Source organism: Egretta garzetta, unplaced genomic scaffold (assembly GCF_000687185.1).
Source record: "Egretta garzetta isolate BGI_Z169 unplaced genomic scaffold, ASM68718v1 scaffold617, whole genome shotgun sequence".
NCBI lineage: Eukaryota > Metazoa > Chordata > Aves > Pelecaniformes > Ardeidae > Egretta > Egretta garzetta.
Genome location: NW_009260188.1, coordinates 113,814 through 136,236, shown reverse-complemented (window position 1 = coordinate 136,236; position 22,423 = coordinate 113,814). Strand labels below are relative to the sequence as shown.

Genomic DNA, 22,423 nt, shown 5'->3' with positions numbered 1-22,423 from the left:
GTTTGTCAAGCTGAAAGCACATGGATTTTGGCAACTGGCTTTGCAAGCAGATTTGCACTTTTGTGAGTTACATCTTTTTTTCCAAGAATTGGAAGCTGGCTTTAATCTCTAAAGTCAACTTTATGATCATCCTCCTTAAATTGTCATTTATTTAATTCTGATGTCTCTTTCTCTACTGTTTTCATTTAACAGAGTGGAAAAATACTCCTTTCTTCCGTCTAATCAGCCACTTTCTACTTAGTTCCATTAGGGATTGAGCAGAGCAGGGCTAAATCCAGCCAGAAGCAAAATAGATGGCCTCTGGCAGTAGACAGCTGGGAGTAAAATGGACAACCCATCCTCCTCCCTTGCCTACACTGCCTGTGCCAAAGCTCTGACAAGCCAGACTGGTTCTCGTGCTTGTAACTGGGGACAGAGAAGGTACAGCAGCTACTGTGAGAGCACGGCAGAGGAGCATTCGCAGCAGGAGTGGTGCACTCCACTTTCTCGGCAAAGGGTTTTCTTTTTTTGTCTCCCACTGAAGTTACTGTCCTGCAGCAATCATCCCTTTTTGCAGTTTCCCTTGTCCAGGCTAAATCATAAAGCAGCAAGTTCATCTTACGTAAGATACTGTTGTATTGTTTTGAAAGTCATGATTCTTTGGAGGAATAAAATAAAATAAAGCCAGACTGGAACACATCTGGTACATAACTGCACACAGTTGTAGTATTTCCTCCCCCTCTTCTGTCTTCTCTGTTCTCCTGTGCAGTGGGTAACATGACACGTATAAGCCTCCTACACCAAGTACCTTGGAGAACTGGATGCGTGTAAATGTCAGTTTGGAGCCTGAACAAGATCTGAGCAGGCCAGTGCAACCAGGCAAAGTGGCAGGGCATCCTGGCCTTGCATCATGCACTGATACTCGTCAGCAGAAGCAAAGCCAGTAGTGGGTTATATTCATAACTAACAGTCTTGGCTGTATTCCTGTCTCAAAAGTGGAGGAGTTACAAAATATCCCTTTGCATTTTTAAATTCTCTGCCTGTTTTGAGTAGCACAACCTCATTTTACTGTGCAGCTTGTACCTACCTACGCAAGGGAACATTTGTCCTACAGTACATGCAGTACTTAAAGTGAGGTACCCACTGTCTCTCTCTCTTTAAATAACAGATCTGATGGTACAGTATTTTTCTGAGAAGAATAAAACAATCACAAAGCTGGTAAAAGCCCACAAATTTCAAACTGCCTGACAAAATGCTTGAGTCAGTTTTCCCATGTTTATCCTTGATTTTCATACTGGTCCATGTGCTTGACATCATACGCGGTGGAATAAAGGACATTTCTGTCCCACTGGGCTTGGAAGAAATTAGATACACTGAGAGATATGCTAACTAGAAGTTAGCCTCTGGAGCGCTGTGATGAGGTAACTTCCTGTGGTTAGGGAACAGTTAAAAATGTATCATGAAAAACTTGAGTATTTTGGGTTTTGTTGCTGAAAACGCTTTTCTCAGGAAAAAGCATGGTTGGAGGAACAAAAAAAAAATCAGTAAGCTTTTCACTGAGACATGACATGAAATGTAGATGGATTTCATGATGGACTGCCTGGTAACCAAGACCTGGCTAGGCACCTATAGTTTACTTTTTGGAAATGGTTGCCTTTTTGACAGCAGCTGTGGCTGAAACTAGAGGTGAGAATCAGGTGTTTTGTCCCCTCTGTTGCAGGTGTGTATGCTTAATATGAAAACCTTACTTGTTTGCCTTGACAGCTTATCAGGTAGCTCTGCCTCCCCTTTGTTCATGGGGTGCAGAAAGACAGCAGTGCAGAAGGAAATCAGACTCTGGCAGTGAAGAATGAAAAGGGCAGGGGTAGTAGGTCAAAACTAGGCTAACTTGAACTGTGGGACTGTGGCAGCGTATCTGAAAAGGTGAAACCTGAACTGTTCAGATCCAGTTTTTGAAGTGTTTGGTAGCAAATGTGAGGTTTGGCTTCTTTCCTTGCTTAAGTTGGCTACTAAGATCCATTCAGTATTTGTATTCCTGCAGCACTTTCTTGCCAGCACTTTCTTTTTGCTTAGCTTGCATATGGTGTGAAACTAAACAACTTTGCAGAATAAATGGTTTGGCTCATATGCTTCTGTATTGCAGCCTTTGATACTCAAGCCAGAGGAATACATCTCCTGTAATCTCTGCAAGTCCAACTGTGATCAAACTGAAAAGTGTCAAGAGTTGTGTCAGTGGATGTAACGTTACAGTAGTTTGAAGCTAGTGTGTGGAGTATTTCTGGGAGATATTTTGTGAAGTGTAAAGAATTTGAGTAGAATAAATGGAGAATGCAACACTGCTACAATGTGGACTCTGGCTGTCAGTGAATTAGGTCTCTTAACAAAATCATGTTAATTTTGTCTCAGGTTAAATTTAGGCTGTATATTAGGCACCATTAAAAAGCTGCTGTTTGCAAATACTGTAATAGCAATGTCTAGTTACAGCCTGGGATTTTTTTCCTGCTCTTAAAATAAGAAGTCCTTATTGGCTTCTGTTGACAGTGGGTTGTATGCATACCCATAAAATGTTCCTTTTTAATATAAAGTGAAAGGGGCGTCCAGTTGTAGTTGAAGTTAGAGCTGGAAGGCAGAAAACTCCTGAATGTTCATCCTAACGTTGATTCAGTTCCCTCTGACACTTAATGAACTATTACAGAACTTGGAAAAGCTTTTGGTGCTATGTCTCTGTCCAGCTTGGTTAATGGTTACTGGAACGCAGGCTTCACTGTGGCATCCCTTCAGTAGTTCATGATGAAGAGATGTAGGTTTTCTAAAGCATCTGAAGTTACTTATTTTAAAAAATGAAACAACTAACTAGCTTTTAAGGAGTTTATTCCCTAAAATCACATAATCTTACAGATATCCCTGGTTGAAGAAAGCCCATGACATAAGTACTATTTGGTACCCAGAAGGTTTTTAACTTATTTCCAATATGCAGCTAGTGAGAACTAGCTTTCTGCTAGAAACTGACTTTCTGGCAGTCTTTAGCAGTGGATCTCTCTCTGCAAAGTGAACCAGGTACAAAGGTGATTTCAGCAATTATGAATGGGCTTTCACAAACACTTCATTTTGAAAAATTAATCTAGTTGATAACTTGTGGACCAGCTTTCAGACAGATGGAGAATTAATTGAAGTAATGATGGGTATAGCTGTGCTGGTAAAATGATAACAATCAAACCAGTACTTATATATGCCACTTTTTACAGCCTTTATGTTAATCAGTTGGAGCCATGAATAAAGATTCCAGCAGAATGACCCTTTGTTGAGCTTTAATACAGCAAGTTTTAGCCTGACACACTTAGAAATCGCTGAGATTCAAAAATCTTCCTAAAGCAAGAAATGTAGTGTGTTCTTAATTTCTCTCCGTATGTTTTTGTATGCCAGGATACCAGGAAAAGATATAATTAATGGAACAGTTGTTTTTAAATTAGACTTTATTGTGGTTGCATGGGGACGAGGAAAGGCGCTAGAGAGTTTCTTAGCAGAATCACTATACCAGCAGCTCACCTCATCATTCCCTGTGTTTTCCTTGGCCTATGTTCAGTCACTAAATGCCAATTAATAGCATTTATATTCAAAACCATCATTTCAACTGTAAGCTCAGAAGCATTTTTTACAGAGAGAAATTCTAGGAGCTATGTCCTTTACAGTCAATAGTTTGGGGAAAGGTGGTCTTTTTATTATTGTTGTTGTTATTATGACAAGACTTTTTCTTAACTGTTGCTCTCTGAGTGAATTTCAGCTTTATGGTGAAGTAGTGTGGATTCTTCATGTGTGTGAGAAGAAAATCTGATTTTCCTGCCTGTATTTTCCAAAAGGAGTAGGAGAGGTGGAGGGTGTTGGGTGACAAGACACTCTATTATCCTAGGAGGAAGATAGAAATAGTACAATAAAGTGTCTGTTAATTGAGTTTCTTTCATTGAGTATATATTTCTAAGCAATAAGTAGTGAAGCAAATCCCCCATTGCTGTTCACCTCATCATTCTGTCTTGACCATAAAGGAATAAAGCCAAAAAGGGGGGTTGCTTGTTTCATAGGTTGCATTTGAAATAATACTTCCAAAACTCAGTAAAACGACCTGGTTTTATTTTCTGCATGAAACTAATCTGGGTACCATCGCCTTTTCCCAGTAGAAATATTTGTACCATCACAATGTTCTTTTCTCTACCAGTCACACTGGGAATCACCAAATGGCCAGTTTTCACTTTAGGGAGCTGGCTGGCAACCTTCCCTGAAGAGCTAAATTAGTTTTAAATCAAAGATTGGGGAAAGTCAATAAAAATTAAAACAGAATAAGGGCTGAATGTTGGCTTTCTTCAGGGAGTCCACAGACCGCTTCCCTTTTGTGTGAGAGCACAATTCTGCCTCATCATTAGACTATCCTTTGTTACAGCTGACGTGTCTGATTTTTTAAACCTGTCCTGTTACTGATAATTGATTTCTTATACTATGTGTGCTAGTTGAGTTTTTTATTTCAACAAAAAAGGGAAGTGTTCCCTCTGTTTTTGCTTGAGTGTAGGCGGTTAATGCATGAAGTATTTCCTATAGGACTGATATTTTAATATGTGAAATTCTTAAAAGGATGCGTACAAAGAAGGGTGTAGGCTAAGATGCAGGCAAAGAAGACATGGAAAAATAAAGTTTTGTTCATGCTTAAAGGGAAATTTCAATCAACAAAGATTTTTTTCAGGGCTGTTGCCTTTGACACTGACACATGAGCAATGCCTCTGGGTCCATTTAAAATGCAGATGATTTTTCCCAAGGCCTGTGGCTTGAAATGACAAACAAAAGGAGAGTTTTGGGTGACGTTTCCCTAGCCTTCTAGTTTCCAAGTTAAGCCTGCCTGGAATCCATTTGATCATTATGCACTGTAGCTTAAAAAATGTGCCTGGGAAGAAAAAAGCGTGGCATTGCCAAGGAGCTTCACAGCCCTGTATGACTTGTGTAAAATGTGGAGTGGCTTTGGATTCGTTCCATTGAGAGAGCTTCTTCCTGGCTCGCAGAGACATTTCTTATGATATTTATTCATTTTAAGTCTCCTTACATTTTGCTTCAGCACTTTTTAGAATTTTAAGTGGATGGAAAGAAATCTGGCACTCTCTCTTCCTGATTAAAGCAACTGAACATGCCAACCCGTATTTCTTGCTAGTTCTAAAAGAAGTGAGAAAGATCTGAAGTATAGGTGGAAGAAATTTGTTACAGTGACTACCACTAGGTAGGTTCCTTCATTTCCTGGACTAAATCCTACGAGGGGACTAGCCACATAGAAAACCTTTTTGGTTTTAACTCTGAGGAAATCACAACAACACATCTAAATGATGTATATTAGAAATAATGAAAGAATGGAGATTCCTCAGTGTGCTGTTGTTAACTTCTCTACTTCCTTGCAATGAGGCAGAAGATGGTACAGGAATCTCTAAAGCAGGAGAACAGAGTAGAACATTATAGTACAAGAGGTTTTATTTAAGGAGTTGGTTTTATGTGTGATAATGCAAAATTAGCAAAGCAAAAATGCAGGTGAAGTTTAGGAAGTCTTGAAGAAATCTGGAGGCCTAAGTGATCATACAGTTCTGTGCACTGAATGTGTAGATCATTACAAAATACTTTCTCATTAGGTTAGACAAAGTTGGAGAAAGGTAGGGGACTCTCTTTCCTGTTTCACAGATGGTGGAAAAAGAGAAAAAAAAAAAGTGTATTGCACAAGGATAGCCACTGGCAGTACCAGGAGTTGGATCAACCCTTAAGAAAGCCAGAGTGCAATATGAGAGCTTTTGATCAACTTAGCAAAGAATTACAACAGATCCGCTGAGCTGGCTTTCCCTCCGTACAGCAGAGCTGTTCCTGGTAGCATATTAGTTCTGCAGCTCTTGCTCTTCTGTAATCCAGCAAATTTTCCTTCATTGTCTTCCTCACTTGCGACTGTCCCCAGAGCAATGAATTCCCTCCTACCAAACCTAGGGAAAAGAATTCAGTCCAGCATCTTGGTGCTCCTGTTTGCTCTCAGGGTTGCTGTGTTATTTCCCTTGAGCAGACAAGGTGTGTGAAAGCAGCACTAGAGTGCATCACCACTTGATGGCACCAAATAAATTTGAAAGATCATTTAAAATAAAGGAATAAAGAAGGGAAGTGACTCAGCTTTTCTGAAGTGTGGGAGGGCACCAGTAGAAGTCAGTCATGCTTGCTGTATTAGTAGAGTGCTCTGTAAAGCACTCTCAGCATCTGATAAACTTTTCCATTGCTCAGTTTCTTTAACACAGCATGAGTACTTCAGCATTGTTGTAAACAATGAGCAATTGGGCCTCATGTAGGAAACTAGTAAACTAAAAATGTGTTCTTAGCCCAATGTGCTGGTCAGTTTTTGAGCAAGAAAGAGCATGCACTTGCTTGGCTAAAAATGTTCTGGTTGCCGTGTAGTGGAGCTGTACACTTGCTGTATCTCTTCCAAGTTATAATAATTTCGCAAGTACAAGGCAATGGTTTAATGAAAATGAAGTTTCTGGACTGCATCATTTGAATAATTTTCCAAAATAAGGGGAATTCTACTGTCATTGCATTTTGTGTTATTAAATTCACAATGACTTTAATATTTCAGGAACTCCTTGCCTTAGAGATACTCCGCTTGTTCCCTGTGGGGACAGATGTTCGCAGTTCAATGACTGGAAGGATGACCATATTGATTCTTTAGCCATTAACATTAAAGTCTACCAACAGGGAGCTCCCCTAGTACTGTTACGGATGCTTCTGCTTGTCTTTTCTGAACGCATTACAAGAATCTTGTGCTTCTCAGGTTTTTATTAGTTCTCAGAAAAATTAGTTTCAGCAGCAGACATCTGCAAGATAACCTCCTGGTCTTTCCATTAAACACAGAAATTGCTAGAGGCTTCCTTTATTTAATTCACTCTGAATCCTCTGCTTTCTGTAGTTTTAGTTTCCTTCTGTCTTTTCATCTGTCCTTGAACATATTGCCTTGCTTAATTATATCCTGTTTTGTGTTTCGTGGAGAAGGAGGAGGAGGAAGATGTTAATGCTTGTCAAAATGACCAGCAATCTCCTCTTTTCTTTTCCTTGATTCCCTTTTAAATAAAAATGCCTGCTGCAACATTTGGTTAGTTGGTCCAGGTTAGCTGTAAAAACAGATACTCTGTTGGCTTCTTTTCTCAGCTAGTAGAATAGAGACAGAACTCATCCCAGCATTGTATGGATCAGAAACAATGAAAGATTGCAATGTACCTGTATCCCTTTCACTTCCAATTCTCCTTCTACCACATCGTGGATTAATGGAAGTGTGTAGTGTTGAGGGATCATGTACATGCATATGTATTGCATTCTTGTTGACGTGGAGACAGAAAGATTTTGGCACCAGTCCCATCTCTTTGTTCCCAGGCAACGGTTTTGTAATTAATTATTAGAATTAACTAGAAACTTCTCTGGCTGAGAAGCTGTTTGCTTTTTATTTGCATAGTACCTAGTGCAGTGGAGACCTGGACTGAAATTAAAGATCTTAATAGTAATTATATCTGATAGATCCTATGGTTGTCCATACACACACGCACCCAAATCAGTCCCAGCCCTACAAAGCTCATGCAAAGATTTTTTTAAAAGGGTTTTTATAACATGCCTCTGAATTTTGTGCATATCAATTCCAGAAACCTGTGTTGATTGAGGATCAGTTTCATCCTGTTTCTAGACCACATCTCATCCCTCTTGGGCCTTTTACTGTCCAAGTGCAATTTGACTTTGAAACCTAGAAGCATTTCACCATTACAATAGGCTGTAGTATTCCCAAGGTGCAGGAGGTAGTGGAGTGCTCCTTATCACTGTGGTGTACTCAAGAGAATAAATACAGCTCTGCAAAAAGGTGGATATTCAAAGCCATTAAAACCTTTGGGTGGTTTGGTTTTTTTTTTACGTTTGCTTCCCTCCTGTATAACTAATTAGTAGGAAGGATGCCAAAGATTGTATCGAAAGAAAGGCCTAAGTCTTTGAGAGCATCAGTGTCATATTTTTATAAGACAAATCTGTTGGCTTTCCACATGTGAAACAATATCAACCATTTAAGGAAGCAACTTTAAAAGATGCTGGCAGCTTTATTGCTGGTGCTGGTGTTGCACTCCGACCCATCCTAAATGGCTGGTGAAACAGTGCGTAGCAATTAGATAATCGTTTCATCAAAATATGATTAAATACAAATGCCTGTAATTGATGCTTCCTGTAAGCATTATTGATACAGGACTTTAATGAAAGCATATATACGTTCTTGCTGTTCCTAATATTTGAACTCCAGAGGGAGGAAAATGGAAAGCAATTAGAGTAACAAAATGGATGTTTGTAATGTAATTTCTTTTTCTGTTAATTTCTAATTTAATGGCAAGAGTCCATGTGCCACTTAAGAAACCATGTATTTAGACTTTGTGTAGTTGTTTAGCTCCGCTTTTGGCATGGATGTCTCCTGCATTCTGAAAGCTCTCTAGGCTGCAGTACTTTTCCAGGCTTGGTCATCTGCGTAGCCCTCAGCTGTGGGATGCAATACGCAGAGATTCACTGGGGGGGAAAGAGAGTTGGTGGCCACATTAATGTGATAAATGTTCTGGAAAGCATGCCCACTCAGATGGAAGAGCCAACCCTGCCTCTAAATGGTGCTGCAGCTTGGCTTGAGGCTGCAAGCATCTGCACGTGAGCCCAACTCAGATCGGCGTTTTCTGCAGAAATGGGCAGTCACTTCTCTGCTGGAGACTGAGCCTGTTTTTCACGCATACAATTTGAATTGAGAAAGGAAAGGTTGCATGCATCTCTTCACACTGGGGTATGAAATTCAGCCCAGGACCAAGGCAGCAGCTCCTACCACTGGACTCTTAATTTGGTTTTGAGTCTTTGCCAAAGGTAAAGCTCTATATGCTTTTTGTCACAACTTCTCCAAATACAGAGCAAACTGTGTATGTCTGAATAAGGATGAAATAAAAGACTCTGAACTTAAAAGTATTTAATCTTACAAGTTGGTTGAGCACTGGAGTAGGTTGCCTGGGAAGACTGCTGAAGCCATGGCATGAAGTGTCTCAGAACAGGTTAAAGAAACATCCCCAGGAGCCAGGCAGCCCGTGCAGGGGGGTGGGCGAGGCGAGAGGGGTGTCTCCCTCGCAGTTTCCCCTTGCATGAGGCATGCTTCACTGATGAAGCATTTCAAAACGCAAATGAAGCATGCAGTAGCCCAGAGACAACCTGTGCTGAGGCACAGTGAATTCTTTAGTGTCTCAAGTGAGGCATGAGTTAGAGAGGATGGGAGACACCAGATTACATGAGCTCCAAAGGTTCAGATGTAATTCTGATACTTGCTGATGTCATCAGTCACGGAGCAGTGTTGCTCTCTGATGAGACCAGCAACAATACAATGTTACACAATCAGAAGGACAAGGTTAAAAAGTAGTACAGTGTTTATAGAAATCTCAGTTGGCGTTCATAAATATACCAAGCTGCTATTTTATGGTATTCGTGTTTTCAGGGGAAAAGCAGTAAGCTTTCTGGAAAGTGAGAAGTTTAAAATATTATGCATTTGTGAAAAGGTCAGATCCCCCGTTTGAACACACTATTAAAGTGTATCAAAGTTTTGTTTCTCTTACTTGAAAGGCCTAGCTGGAGCTCTACAGAGAGCAATTGCAAAGTCAAATACAGGAGGATTTATATTTGAGATCACAAAAGGCAAGAGTTCTAAGACTCATAGTTTCTTGATTACAGAATTTGTTTCTGTAACAACAGAGAGTCGTGTTGTCACCTGGACGGTTTATCATCCTTTAGGTTTCGGCATAGTCCAAATTGCTGGTACTTGAGAGACTGGACCATCCACAGCTGGATCAGACAGTGCTTAAAATATGGTGCACAAGACAAAGCCTTATACACATTAAAAAACAAGGTAAGTTTTTACAAGGAAAAGCCATGAATATATTTGATCAGCTTTTTGAGACAAGTGTGGCTTACCTGGAATACCTATTGTGGCCAGGTCCAGGTTTTAAGTTCAGATATGTCTTTGTCAAAAATAAACATTGCACTTGAGTTTTAGCTAAAGCTCTTTACAGCTTTTATTTCCTCTTGTTTCCCAGGAAGCTTTTTGTTTTTAAACAGCGTTGGTGTCCAAAATGTGCTACATGCAGGAGAGGCATAAAAACCTGATAGACAGTGCCCCTCCTCATCCCAAAGGCTCAGATAAAATGCCAAAGCAAATCCAGTACATCAAAAGTTAGAAGGCCTACATCACAGGAAACGTGCTAACCTCCTTGTGTCCATTGACTAACTGTCACACTGCAGCAGTGTGCAATGCCATGGTTCTGATCTTTCTGATACCTGCGGCACTATGCTTGGGAAGATTTGAACAGCAGGTTTTAGCACTGATTTTTCTTCCTTCTTCTCTTCAGGTTCAGTATGGAATTTTCCCAGATAATTTTACATTCAATATTTTGTTGGATTGTTTTATAAAGCAGAAGAAGTATGAAGGTGAGAAAATCTGCACCAATTCTGCATCCTTAGTTCTATGCTCTGAAGTCTGCAGAGCCTGTCTTTGAATTAAAAACTTTTAGCCATATTTTCTCTGAAGTCACCTTAAAAACATGCTTTCTCTTTCCTTTAAACTGCTTTTCTGCATGTTTATATCCAATTTATGTTGGGTTTTTATTCATTATATAATTCTGAAACATGCAATTTGCAGTTTCCACTGTGATTAATCCCATTCCAAATGTAAACCAACTTCTCCAGTTTTTACAAGTCTGACTTACCTGCCAATGACATCATAAGAGTTATTAGTGATAATTAGAGTGTTAGGAGAGTTGAAATGCATGTTCATAGAGCTCATTTTACCTGGGATTTAGCTGTTCAAAAAGGTACATATCTAAACTGTTTGTCTAGACTTTCTGTCTGTTACTGGAGAGAGCCAGCTATGCTGAATTGCCATGTTGAGGTACCTGTCTTTCACTATTGACTGTTTAAGTGTTTAGATGAATAATCCTTTCATGTTTGATTACAGATATTTAAGATTTTCATTTCACTGCAGGGCTTCTGGTACTGTAGACTTGCAATGAGCTTTTCTTTGCATAAGCCTCTTGAAAAACAAATAACTGAAAGGGACAGTATAATTGCAGGAATTGTCTGTAGCTTTTATCATGAAGGTTTTGCTAAATGGCAATTTAATATGCATATTTATTTTATTTTGAGATCCCCCCCAATCTGTGAATTCCCCCTTATTCTATCCATATTTCTTTTCTGTGACATGCTCAAGGCCTTTTGTTTAACAAACTGTCCTTCGAGACAGGGAGCATCACTAGAACTCCCTGTGGAGCTCCTCCAGAGCACTGTTTGCTGAACTCAGTGAGTGCTGTGGGTGAGCTGTGACAACATTTCTGCTCCATTGTACCCTCCTGTCACCGTAAGGGCAGTGAATTTAAGCCAGTCTTCTCTTGTTTGTAATGTAAACACAAGAACAAAGAAGTCATCTTTAGAGATTTTTAAAAAATGTTAATGATTGAAGGTCTGAGCAAAGAAAAGCCAACTGAAGAGTGTAGAGCTAAGATGAGTTTGGAAATCTCCTTTGCTGTGGTCTCATGCTATTCAACCCATTCTTCTTTCTCATAGTGTGTTTGAATAACCCAAGTGAATAAGAGTATTTCTATACTACTAATCATTAGAGAACTTTAACTTTCTCCCTAATGACTTCAAAAAATACTACAGCAATAAAGTATCAGTGAACATAAGTGGGTGTGAAAGGGAGCTGTGTAAATTTGCACTTGCTGATTATGTATTGTTTTCCTCCATAGATGCTATGTCAGTAGTAACAGAGATCATGCTGCAAGAAAGTTTTGATGAATACTCAACACAGCTTCTTTCTCTCTATGTTTTATACCAGTACCTGGCAACCAAGTCTGAACATACGGTAAGGTCAGCACACTAAAAATGATACATAAACCCTCTGCTTCTAAGTGTCATGGTGCAGTCACTTGGGCATTCAATCTTGAATATATTTTATTTCCCCTAAGTTTACCTGAGAAAATAAATGCTGCAATTTTTTTTCATTATTTTTACAACTGCAAAAGAAAGAAAAAAAAAAGAAACAACAAAAAGCCATCAAATAACTTGTCTCTCCTTTTGCTCCTTTCTGTGAAAGGGAAGGTGTGTTGGGATTTTCAGATGTAATGTATGCCCATTGGAAGGTTATGAAATGACATTTCAGTTCAGTTCTAAGAGGGGTCTATCAGTTAACACAAAAAAACTGTCACCTATTGTATGTCACCCTGTGTCACCCTGTTAAGGTGGGTATTGCTCACCATTAGAGCTTGGTAGTGGTGATGTTACAGAATTATAAAACATTTTCACTAGGATTTTTACTATCCCATTTCACTTTGGGTATATTGTTTCTAGTATGTATTTGTTTTAAAACTAAATTCGTAACATGTCTCCTGTCTCCGAGGACTGGGGGTTTCTTATTCATATCTGACTTGTTTAAGGCCAATGTGACAGTCCAGGCTCTTGGAAGTGGCATTATTCTACCTTTGCAGAAGGAGCTCAGTTAGGTATCAGCAAAGGGCTCTGCCATGTCCATCAGTTTAGGCAGCACTTTTCATGTAGTTTGGCACAAGACTTCAATAGCATGTTGTCATTCTTAAGGAAAATGCTTGAAGCCTCTATTTGTCTTACATGAAGCATCTTCCAAAATGCATATTACAGATACAGGTTTTACTCAATTGGGTTATAATTTCAGTTTTCAGTAAAGAAGAAAAAAAAAAAAACTGTGCGTTTGCCCTGTTCTGTATTTTCCTTCATTCCCCAGAAGTCTATGCTCAATCACTTGTATATGAAAAGCAGAGGGACCTTCATTCCCCAGAAGTCTATGCTCAATCACTTGGTCCCTCTGCTTTTCATATACAAAATCTCATTTTCCCATTGTGTTTGTCCGTGTTTGTGTATCCTCACTGCAAAGACTTGTCAACATGTGTAGCATTTCATGAAAGCTGACTATGCAAGTAAGGGTTGTGTGGACATACGACACATTTAAGGCAAACGCATTTATGTAGCTGTGACTTACTTAATACGCATTTTGAAATAACCTCATCCAAAGACAGCAATAAGCTGTATTTTTCTATGTATACACCATACAGATTACCATTCAACACCTCATAATGCTTAGTACTGATATATTGTATTTGATTTAAGAAGTGAGGGTAGACAGAGTTATGAGATCTGCTCGGATGCTCCTGAAAATCCCATTCCTTTTTCGCAGGATGTCATACAGGTCAGCCAGCAGTGTCCTGTTAAGACAGGCCCTTTGCCATAGCTTAGGGTCCAGCAGCCTGATGAAATGTTTTGTAACTTTGAGAGCTGAATGTTGGGCTGAATCTGACTATGTTAGTCCTTCATGTATATAGCAGTGGTGATAGAGAGCTTCCATTTTTTTGCCTTTTTAAACACCACTGAGAACCTGACTGGCCTTAGCTCTCCCAGAAAGTTTCCTCCTTGACTGCTGCAAACAATTAGTATGATTGCTACCTTCCACTGCATAGGTGTTAATGTTAAGTTCTTGTGGGTCCTCCAGCTCTTGGAGCCAAATGGGCTAGCTCCTGAAAGAACCTAGTCCTCTAAAAGCCGTTTTTCCAGTTGCATATGATTTTCCTATAACATTCAGCTGGACTGCTGATTTCAGCACGGAACAGTCCTATCTCCTTGTATCCCTTCTATGCGTCAGGCAAATACTTTGCCTGACTGACAGGTGATGGTATTTTGTGTTGGATGATAACATGCAAATTCATGTAGCACCCAAATGGAAACACAAAAAAATGCCTTACTTTGAAAAGACATCTCTGAATAATACATTAAACCGTAAGGTCGAACCTTCGTGCTTTGTAAGACTCATTGTACCTCAGGGAATTTTTCAGAAGGTTTCTTCCTTTCACCAGTGATATTTGTTTCAGGTCATAAAGTAATAAACAAGATGCTGAAGTACCCTGCCACAAACCCCATGTGTTAGAATCAGACTTCCTCCATTCTATTGCTTTTTATAGCTTCCTTTTCCTCATTTTCTTAGCAATGGGAGTTGCTCAGCTCCTTGCACTTGCAGTAGAGAGACATTTATCCTTGATGTTTGTGATTCTCTGGTCTTGAAAAATGTACTGTACTGTCCCATAGCAAAACAAAATTCACACTACTCTTGTGGTTTTAATGTACTTACTGACTGGGTGCCCTTCTTTAGCCTTCACTGGTGGTCTGGCTCAGACAGCTGGCACTTCTCTCTAGCTGGAGAGACAGCTGTACTTCTAAATCCTGCGGCATACAGTGGTCTTGGTGAGCTGCATATGTTCTTTTCACAGTGCAGATTTTGGACTCGGAGCAGCCATTAGCAGCTTATTCTACTCTCAGAGTTTTCCTGTTCTAGCGAGGGATAGTGGAGCACGTATCTTACCACATACTTAAAAGAAAAGGCTGCTGTAGTACAGAAGCTGTGCAATTTTTTTTCTTCAGCAGTGTTAGCCTGAAGCAAGTGGTAGGACATACAGGACAGAGACAGAGCTTGGCCAGTGTAAATCAGTGTAACCTTCTGTTCTGAAGGAAATGCAGCGATTGACCCCCGTGCAAAATCTCAACCTCTCACATCTTACTGTCCTCTGGAAAGAGAGGTATTCCTCAGTATAATGTGCACTCTTCCTCAGTACATACATACTGCAACTCTGAACGCTAGACATGTTTAATGATTCTTTATTGCTAAGACATCTGATGAAAGCCATGTGTGCTGTCTTTGGCTGCTGCCATTTTATGTTTGTGTTTGTCAAGGGACACTTACTTAGTTTACATTATTTGCAGTGGGAAGAGGAGAGAAATCTTGGAGCATCACTAGTGCTTACGGGCTTAAAGCAAACAAGCACTGTGGGCTTTAGCTCCCAGCTGTATGGCTATGGATTCCTTGGTAAGTTTTGCCTCCTTCACGGTCATATTTTCCCTCTTGTCTTTAGTGGCTGAATTAAATTGGCATCTTTGCTTTATTAAAATGTAATCAAGGAGGCTAAGAAAAAAAAAGGCAGAAATAGTGGAAGGAACAATTTCAGAGGTAAGATTGAATCTATTTTGTAAGCCTGGAGGGTAGTACTGATTTTGAATGGTATGCCTTTTATCAGACAGCTTCAGAACCAACTTAGGGGCTCCTTGTAGGTTTGGATTTGCAGCTGAAAGAAAGAAGACTTTCTTAAAGAACAGTAGAGTTGGTTTGTTTGTGGACCAACAAATTTTTTAAAAAACCCTAAAAGTATAGAGTTCCATAACACAAATTTAAGGTTATGGACAGTAGACTGTTTCTGGGTAGTGAGCTTCTTAAAATAATCCTTAAGCCTCGAGAAGTTCAGAGCACAGCCTGAAAAACACCACGCGTAGAACATTTACTACTCACTGTAAAGTAAATATTTCTGCTGTGAACAGCAGGTAGAAGTGCCTTTACCCTGTATCTGTTAAGGAGTCTTTACTGCTAATGATATGCTATATTATTAAAGAGCAGTTAGATCAGAGCACATCCAGAATTGCAGGGGAGGGGAGTGGCAAATGGCGTAAGCAATTCTTGAATTTCCTCTAACCTTTAGAGGAATATAATGCAGATGGGTTTTATCCTTCTCTACAAAATTATTATTTACTAGAAAGTAATTAATTAATTTAAAATTTATCGTTATGCAGTTGTTCTATTACTGCATTATAATTTATTCTAGAATTTATTCAGGGTAATAAAAAGTGGACTTGTTCTTAAAATGTGGCCTCAAAATATGATGTGTAATGGCAGAGTTGGGATGCTGATTCAGATTTATCATGACTAAGGCAGAATACTCATTTTCAGTCAAAAAGGGAGATAAATGTGAAAATTAATTTGAAAGCGGGATTTTCCATAGAGCTGTCCGGTGGAGATACTGATACAATTAGGGACTTTGCTGTCCAGTTAACATTCAGTTCGGGGTGTTTTTTATGTCATATAGATTGGTCGAGTAGTGGCTGTATTTCAAAAATGCACTTCACTGTTTCCTGTGAGCAGTAGTACTTGTTCTGTGACATTGACATTTAGTAGATCAAAAGCTATTTACTGTTATGTCATGTATTGCACAGTTGTGCCGACGCTAATGGAACAGACCTGCGAGAGAGGGCACAGAGTGGCCTCAAGCACCTCAGCTATTTTAATTTAGCCGTAGTCCATGAGCTTTGTCTGTGCACTTATTACCTTGCTTTTCCTGAACTTATAAATTAGTACTCACCAATGTGATGTACATTTCCTCTATTATGTCGGAGTTCTGTGTTCTCTAGTAATTATCATCAAAAGAAAAGCCACATTGTCAGTGGTGCTGTGCATCACAGGGTCCTGCTAAAGACAGTGAAGACCTTGTTGCACAGAAAGTCCTAAATCAAGAACCAAAATCTCATTTTGGCAGGTTTCCCATATTTCCTCTCAGGAAGCTCCATCAAAAATAGGGGTACTAAGCTGTATAGTTAGCCAGAGCATGTGCTGTAAATACTGTACAGTCTGGCCATGACACATGTGTGAGTAGACCCTAAAGGCCGCAGAGGTGAGTCTAGAGCCTCAGATTTAGTTCACACATGGCACACAGTCAGTCCCTGAAGGCTAAAGAGACATTTGTCTGAGATCTGCAGACATTCTGCTCAGAGCTGCTGTTACAACTGCCAGACAACCAGAAAACCTGACCACTTTTCCTATTTTCCATCTGGACAAAATTTAAAGGTGAAGAAGGAGGGGGAATGGGGAGGAACCAGAACCAAATGTGTAATAGCTATGAAGTTGGGCAAAATTAAGGCACCTTAATAAAATAAGGTAATAGCAGTTCTGTCAGCAGCATTGTAGTAGAGTGTGTTGTATTTACCACAGAAGCCAAGACACCTCCTGTTACTTCTAAAAACCAGAGCCAACACATATGAATTCCATTAAGTGTTGAATACTAACACCGAAGTATTTTTTTATCACAGGGAAAGTGGAGTTGAATAAAGGGCTAAGAGCTGTATACAATCTAATGCCACTGATGTGGACACCTGGATACTTGAATAGAGCCTTGCAAGTGATGGAGAACGTGGCTTCATTGTCAGGGGACAGCAAAATCTGCAAAGAAGCTGTAAGTATGAAGGCTATAACCTGCTGAACAGAGGGAATTTCATACAAGCCAAACTCCAGTAAAATCTGTGAATTCTGTGCCTTGCTAATGAGAACAGGCCCAGCAACACTTCAGAGGTCTTCGAAAGACAGAAGAAGTAATGTTTAGATCAGAGCTACTGCTTCAGCTGATGAGCCAGTGATGATGTCTACTGGCATGTCCTCAGGAATGAGTGTCTCTTATTGCCACAAACCATTTGTTTCCTAAGCCTTCTCCTCCCTATAGAGCCATCTGGGTCTGTGTCACAGGAAGAACATGCCTGTGGGGATGGGAAACAAAGGTGGCTTCCTGGCTAATTCCATGTATTCTGTGCCCTCTGAGATGACAGTGTCCTGAGTGATACTGGTCCAAAAACTGTGTAGAGTGATTTCTAGAAGAGTTGCAGTGCCCTCAGTTGGGGAGGATGGATGGATTCAGTCTATTTGTGAAGTTGGCACTGACTAAGGGACTTGGGGTTTAGGAGTGCTGTGGGGCATCAGGCTAATCCTGGAATCAGACAGCTTGGGAGGAGTAACTTAGGAAACCACCACCACATGGGCTGAAACAGCACTGATGTCTCACCTCCTCTTTTTGGTACTCTTTCCTGAAGGTGTCTCTGGTGATGGGAGTCTGCTTTTTTGCTAGCATCACTACTAGGCTTGCAGTCTCTGCATTTCCCTTGACGAACAAAGGCTCAGCAGGTTCTGTCCTCCATGCTCAGAAGCAGCTCTGTGCAATACTGGACAGTGGAAGGAATGGTCACATCTGCAACTTCCACCATTTTGAGTTACCTCTTCGGGTGTGTTGTTTCAGGGATTTCTTCCTTACTTCAAGTCTGAAGAAGTCAGCCTAATACGCTTGTGATTTTTTCTTCTTACAAACCGTAGACAAATTAAGGAAGTCCTCCACTTGCTCTGGATTGTAGGTGAACATCCTAGTGTATCTGTACAAGGCTGTGCCTGTGGTAAAAAAGGTCCATAAAAGATCTCATCCTTCTGTATACTGATACTGTGAAAATAGTAAATGCTAGTAATACCTAGCAAGGCTTTCTTCGCAGAGACACTTTTTACTTTTTTCAGTGAACAACTAAGAACTTGTAAAGTAAGTGCTAATGCTGCAAGTGTCTCTGTACAAATCCAGTAGTAGAGCCCAAAAAGCAATGACCATGAGAGCTACACAGAAACTTCCCTGAAAAGATACTTGGCCTCATTTGGATTTTAGGTAGCAATATATAAACAGTGCAAGTCACATAAGTTTCACCAAGGTGAGGACCAAGAGCAGGCCTGGATGTTTTTTTTTTATCAAAATAATTTTTCTCTAATGCATTTTTGTGACCCCAGTGCAGAAAAGAAAACAAGGAAAATATGTTGGTTCATATCCTTAGCTGGTGTAAAGTAATTACAGTGTATTAATTTGCATCCTCTGGCCTTTTCTACCTAAATTCTTATTAAGATTTTACTATTAAAATACATACAAGGTATTTTTAATTACTATTTCAAACTAAAATGCAGTATTCCTAAGGGTGAAGGACTAAGAGCACTGACCAGGTCAATATCGGGATCAGTGAACTTCCACTGAATTCAGCAGCAGATTTGACAGAAACAACCTCAAGTGCCATAAACCCTTTTTTCCTGTAGTATCCTGGGCCTGTCTTGGGCAGGACTAGGTTGATTATTATGCAATTCTCGTAGATCTGTATCATAGCACTGAGAAGTATGGGCCATGCTATAAATCATTGTCCTTGCATGCCTCCACAATCACAGAGTTATGTGAGAAAGACATGGCCCTGGTTTTGCAAACTTGGTTCTTTTCCAAAATGTAATATTATAACTGTGCAGTTTTGGTGTAAACATTTTCAAGTGATTTGCCCAATCATTATCAGTCACTTTTCTTTCAGGCTTTAAGCTTCCATTCATTTCTGACTAGGAGGGTATCTCTTTTCTTTCTGGCATTACTATCTTAACAACGTAATAGAAATACTTTTTTAGTATTTTGCTATATTGTTTAACTGCGAACAAGCAAGGCAAGTTTTGGTTTTTAATTGTCTGAGTCTCTAAATGAGTCTGTGTATTTCCAAGCACATAGTTATTATTTCATTGGTTATTTCATTCTCTTTCAGTGCTGCTAGTTTAAAGATCACCTTTCAGTGTCAAGAATGTTATTTCAAATAAGCCTAATTTTTATTCCTTTAGCACTATATCCTTATGCTAGGAAGATGAAACCATAAGTATCAAGATCCCTTTTGCTTGGAGAAAGCATCACAGATTCAAGGGTTTCAGAGTTAGTCCATCCTACTGATAAACATTCAGAATTAGGATTCATGGAAGCTCTTTGCATTTTTAAAAGTTGAACTTTCAAATGCAGGCAGTCTGCATCCAATAATTCCAGTTATGGAGATCATGTTATTCCCAAAACAGCAGCAGTATCCATATAGCAGTTCCATCTTTTGTGTCAATGATACATACAGAAATAATTTACCAAGTCCCTTAGTGAAGCTAATGCATTCTTTTGATACAACTGCAGTTAGATTAGGAGAGGATCATTCTCTTACTACCTCAAAAGGCAAAAGCGTGAGGAGACTAGAGGTGTCACAGGTTAAAAATATACCTATACCAGTGCATTCTATGCCTACATTTCCATGTTTCCTGTTAAAATTATCAAATTAATGATAGGAATGAATATTCTTGTTGCTGAACAGGTGGTTTTCCTGCTTCTTTTCACCAAAGAGGTATTGAGATGATCTATTACACATTATATTGTTCAAACACTTGATAGTAACATTTTATTTAGATGTAGCTGTGATAGTGTGTCATGCTAGTGCTGTTACCACAGTGACTACCATGTAGCATTAGTATTTATGGCTGGAATACCAGGCCAAGAGGAGACATTAGCCTAATGCCTGACAGATCTGCAAATACCAGTCAGCATCTGAGTCATGGGGAGTTTTACTGTTGACAGGGGGCAGTGGCGGTATTCTGTTGCAGGGATTTAATGTCCAAACCCAAAGGTCCTAAGTACAGTACAAAATTCTTCAAAGAATCAGTCCCCTTTCCTTTTAGAATTCTTTTTTTCTTTTTATCATACACAGTAGTAATCTCAAAATACATGGTAACTCATGAAGTTGTTTGTAAATGTGACAGTGGTGTTACCCAGACTGTATTTCCAAACTTTATGCTAACAATGATAAATGTGATTGTTCAGATTGATGCTCTGGAGACCATTTTTCAGTCTGTCCTTGAGGCAAAACCTGGTCCAGAATCATCTGAAGAAGTCAAGAAATTAGAGCAGAAGTCACAGTGTGCAGAATCAGAAGAAACAGAGCAGTCTAAAGCACCTGAATACTACAGCCGATTCAAGGTAAGAGAGTTTCATTTATCTAAATATTGTAAGCCATAGCAGATCTCCATAATATAAACTAGAAAATATGTATGCTGGTTTATTATGGCTAGTAGACTGACACCCCTTCAGTGCATCAGGAGTCCTACCTGGCATATTTGAAACTGCTGCCATCTTACATTTTCACTTCTTCAAACAGGAAGCAGCAGCCTACAAAGACATAAATGCTTAAGGCCACTTGTCTTTTGTATGTCTGCTGGGATTTTATCTTCACTTTTCATACATCAAAATGATGAATCCAATCCTGTTTGCAAAAGTGGCATGTCATTAGAGATCCATTATCTGACCTTGTGTGGGCTCTTGCTCATTAAAATAAATTGTAATAGGCATAAGACCATCCTGAATTTATTGTCCATTTGTATATGTTGTGGTTAAGCAGGAATGTTGCATCCTATACTCTCAGTCTGGGCAATTAAGTAGGTCTATATTGCCTCCCTTTTATCTTTAGTTCGTCATGCTGATGATAACAATATGAAACACAAACAGTTGTTCATTAGGGCACGGCTATATAATGAGTACATTTAACTTGATCATCTCATAGCTATATAACGAGTTCATTTTATTTTTATCATCTGTGATTTGTTGCTGTGGTAAAAATCAAATAACCGCAGGTTGAAACTAATCTGGCTTATAGTTTGAGGAGCAGTACTCTTTCCATAGCCCATCAGTTTCCACTGTTGTTCTCATGACCTTGGACAGTTATTCTGGATACAGCTTGTCGTTCTTCTAAAGAAATTTCAGAAGTTAAAAGACTAGTATCCTATGGTTTCACCTCACATACACATGCTTTTCCTTTCTTTAATTTCTATTTACATAAATTATTTGCCACTAATCTTTAGATATTAAATTTGCTTTGTAGGCACTTAGAACTTTTTAATTAAAGTATTTGGGAATCAGTGGGTGCTCAGCATGTGATAATTAGTGCCTGGATGAATTACAGTGAATTAGGTAAACACAAGTGCCCTTTGAAGGAGGGAATGAGACATTTTTATGAGTCTCTCATTGTCTATCCATTGTCTGGCCTTGAAGAAGATAATGCAGAGTGCTCAAAACAAGTTCTAAATGTCAGGCTGGGGACAGACTAGTGCTGAGAGGGTAGTTTTCTTCTCACCTCAACCTTTCCACAAGTTCCATAATTAACCACAGTTCAGGCATTCCCTGGTTTGGCCATGACTTTGAGCCAACAAACTACAGTCCCTATGCTTAGTGCTAAGCTCTCACTAGAAAAGTCTGAATATAAGAAAGACACAACCCTCATGTGAAGTCTAGGCACCCAACAGTAATTTATATGCAAATAAGCCACAATTTCTCTTTGTCTGGATGAGAAAAGGAGCTCTCAAATTCTGACAAATGCCATTTCAGCTAAGCCTGAAAGAGCTCTCAGACTCTTCTCTCAAATCCATCAGGCCAGCACCAGCCAGTTTTCCAAGTTGAGCCCCTGGATGCCTACAGGCATAGTTCACAGGGAAGAGAAGTTCAGCAGAAATCCACACAAGACTGAGGGAAGGTGGCAGCTCTGAAGCAGCCTGGTGATGTTGGCATTCACAGCTGCTGTCCCAGCAGAGATCATCTGCCTCTCATGTGATGTAACCCCAACACAGGATTTGCACTTCTGCTGCTGAAAACACTTTGTCCAACCCTGTGTTAGCCAGCATGTCCCAGTTTTTCTCCTTGAGGTCAAAACCAATTACTTCTGTCTCCTCCTTGCCCAGTTCTCTTTCACAAGTCATACACCTGGGTATGCAAGGTAAAGCATGCGTATTTGCTCCAGACGTACAGTTCCTGTCTAGAACTGTAGCTTGTTCTGCATGGCTTTTATACACATACTTGGACTCCATGTCTCATACCAACCTTCAGAACAGCCATTTGTG

General features: G+C 39.7%; 1 protein-coding gene across 5 annotated transcripts in view; it reads left to right on the top strand.

Annotated features, from left to right (window-relative positions):
• Nucleotides 1–22,423, top strand: part of MRPS27 (mitochondrial ribosomal protein S27) — a 49,956-nt gene that overhangs the window by 21,597 nt on the left and 5,936 nt on the right. For 4 of the 5 annotated variants that reach the window (XM_035897512.1, XM_035897510.1, XM_009642176.2 and 1 more), the window contains 6 exons: nt 9,808–9,922; nt 10,422–10,500; nt 11,814–11,929; nt 14,848–14,950; nt 16,996–17,138; nt 20,358–20,513. In XM_035897512.1, coding sequence (XP_035753405.1) covers nt 9,808–9,922; nt 10,422–10,500; nt 11,814–11,929; nt 14,848–14,950; nt 16,996–17,138; nt 20,358–20,513 — 712 coding nt within the window. Of the gene's footprint in view, nt 1–9,807; nt 9,923–10,421; nt 10,501–11,813; nt 11,930–14,847; nt 14,951–16,995; nt 17,139–17,766; nt 18,078–20,357; nt 20,514–22,423 lie in introns of those variants that run through there. The other variant, XR_004842427.1, reaches the window with a different exon arrangement.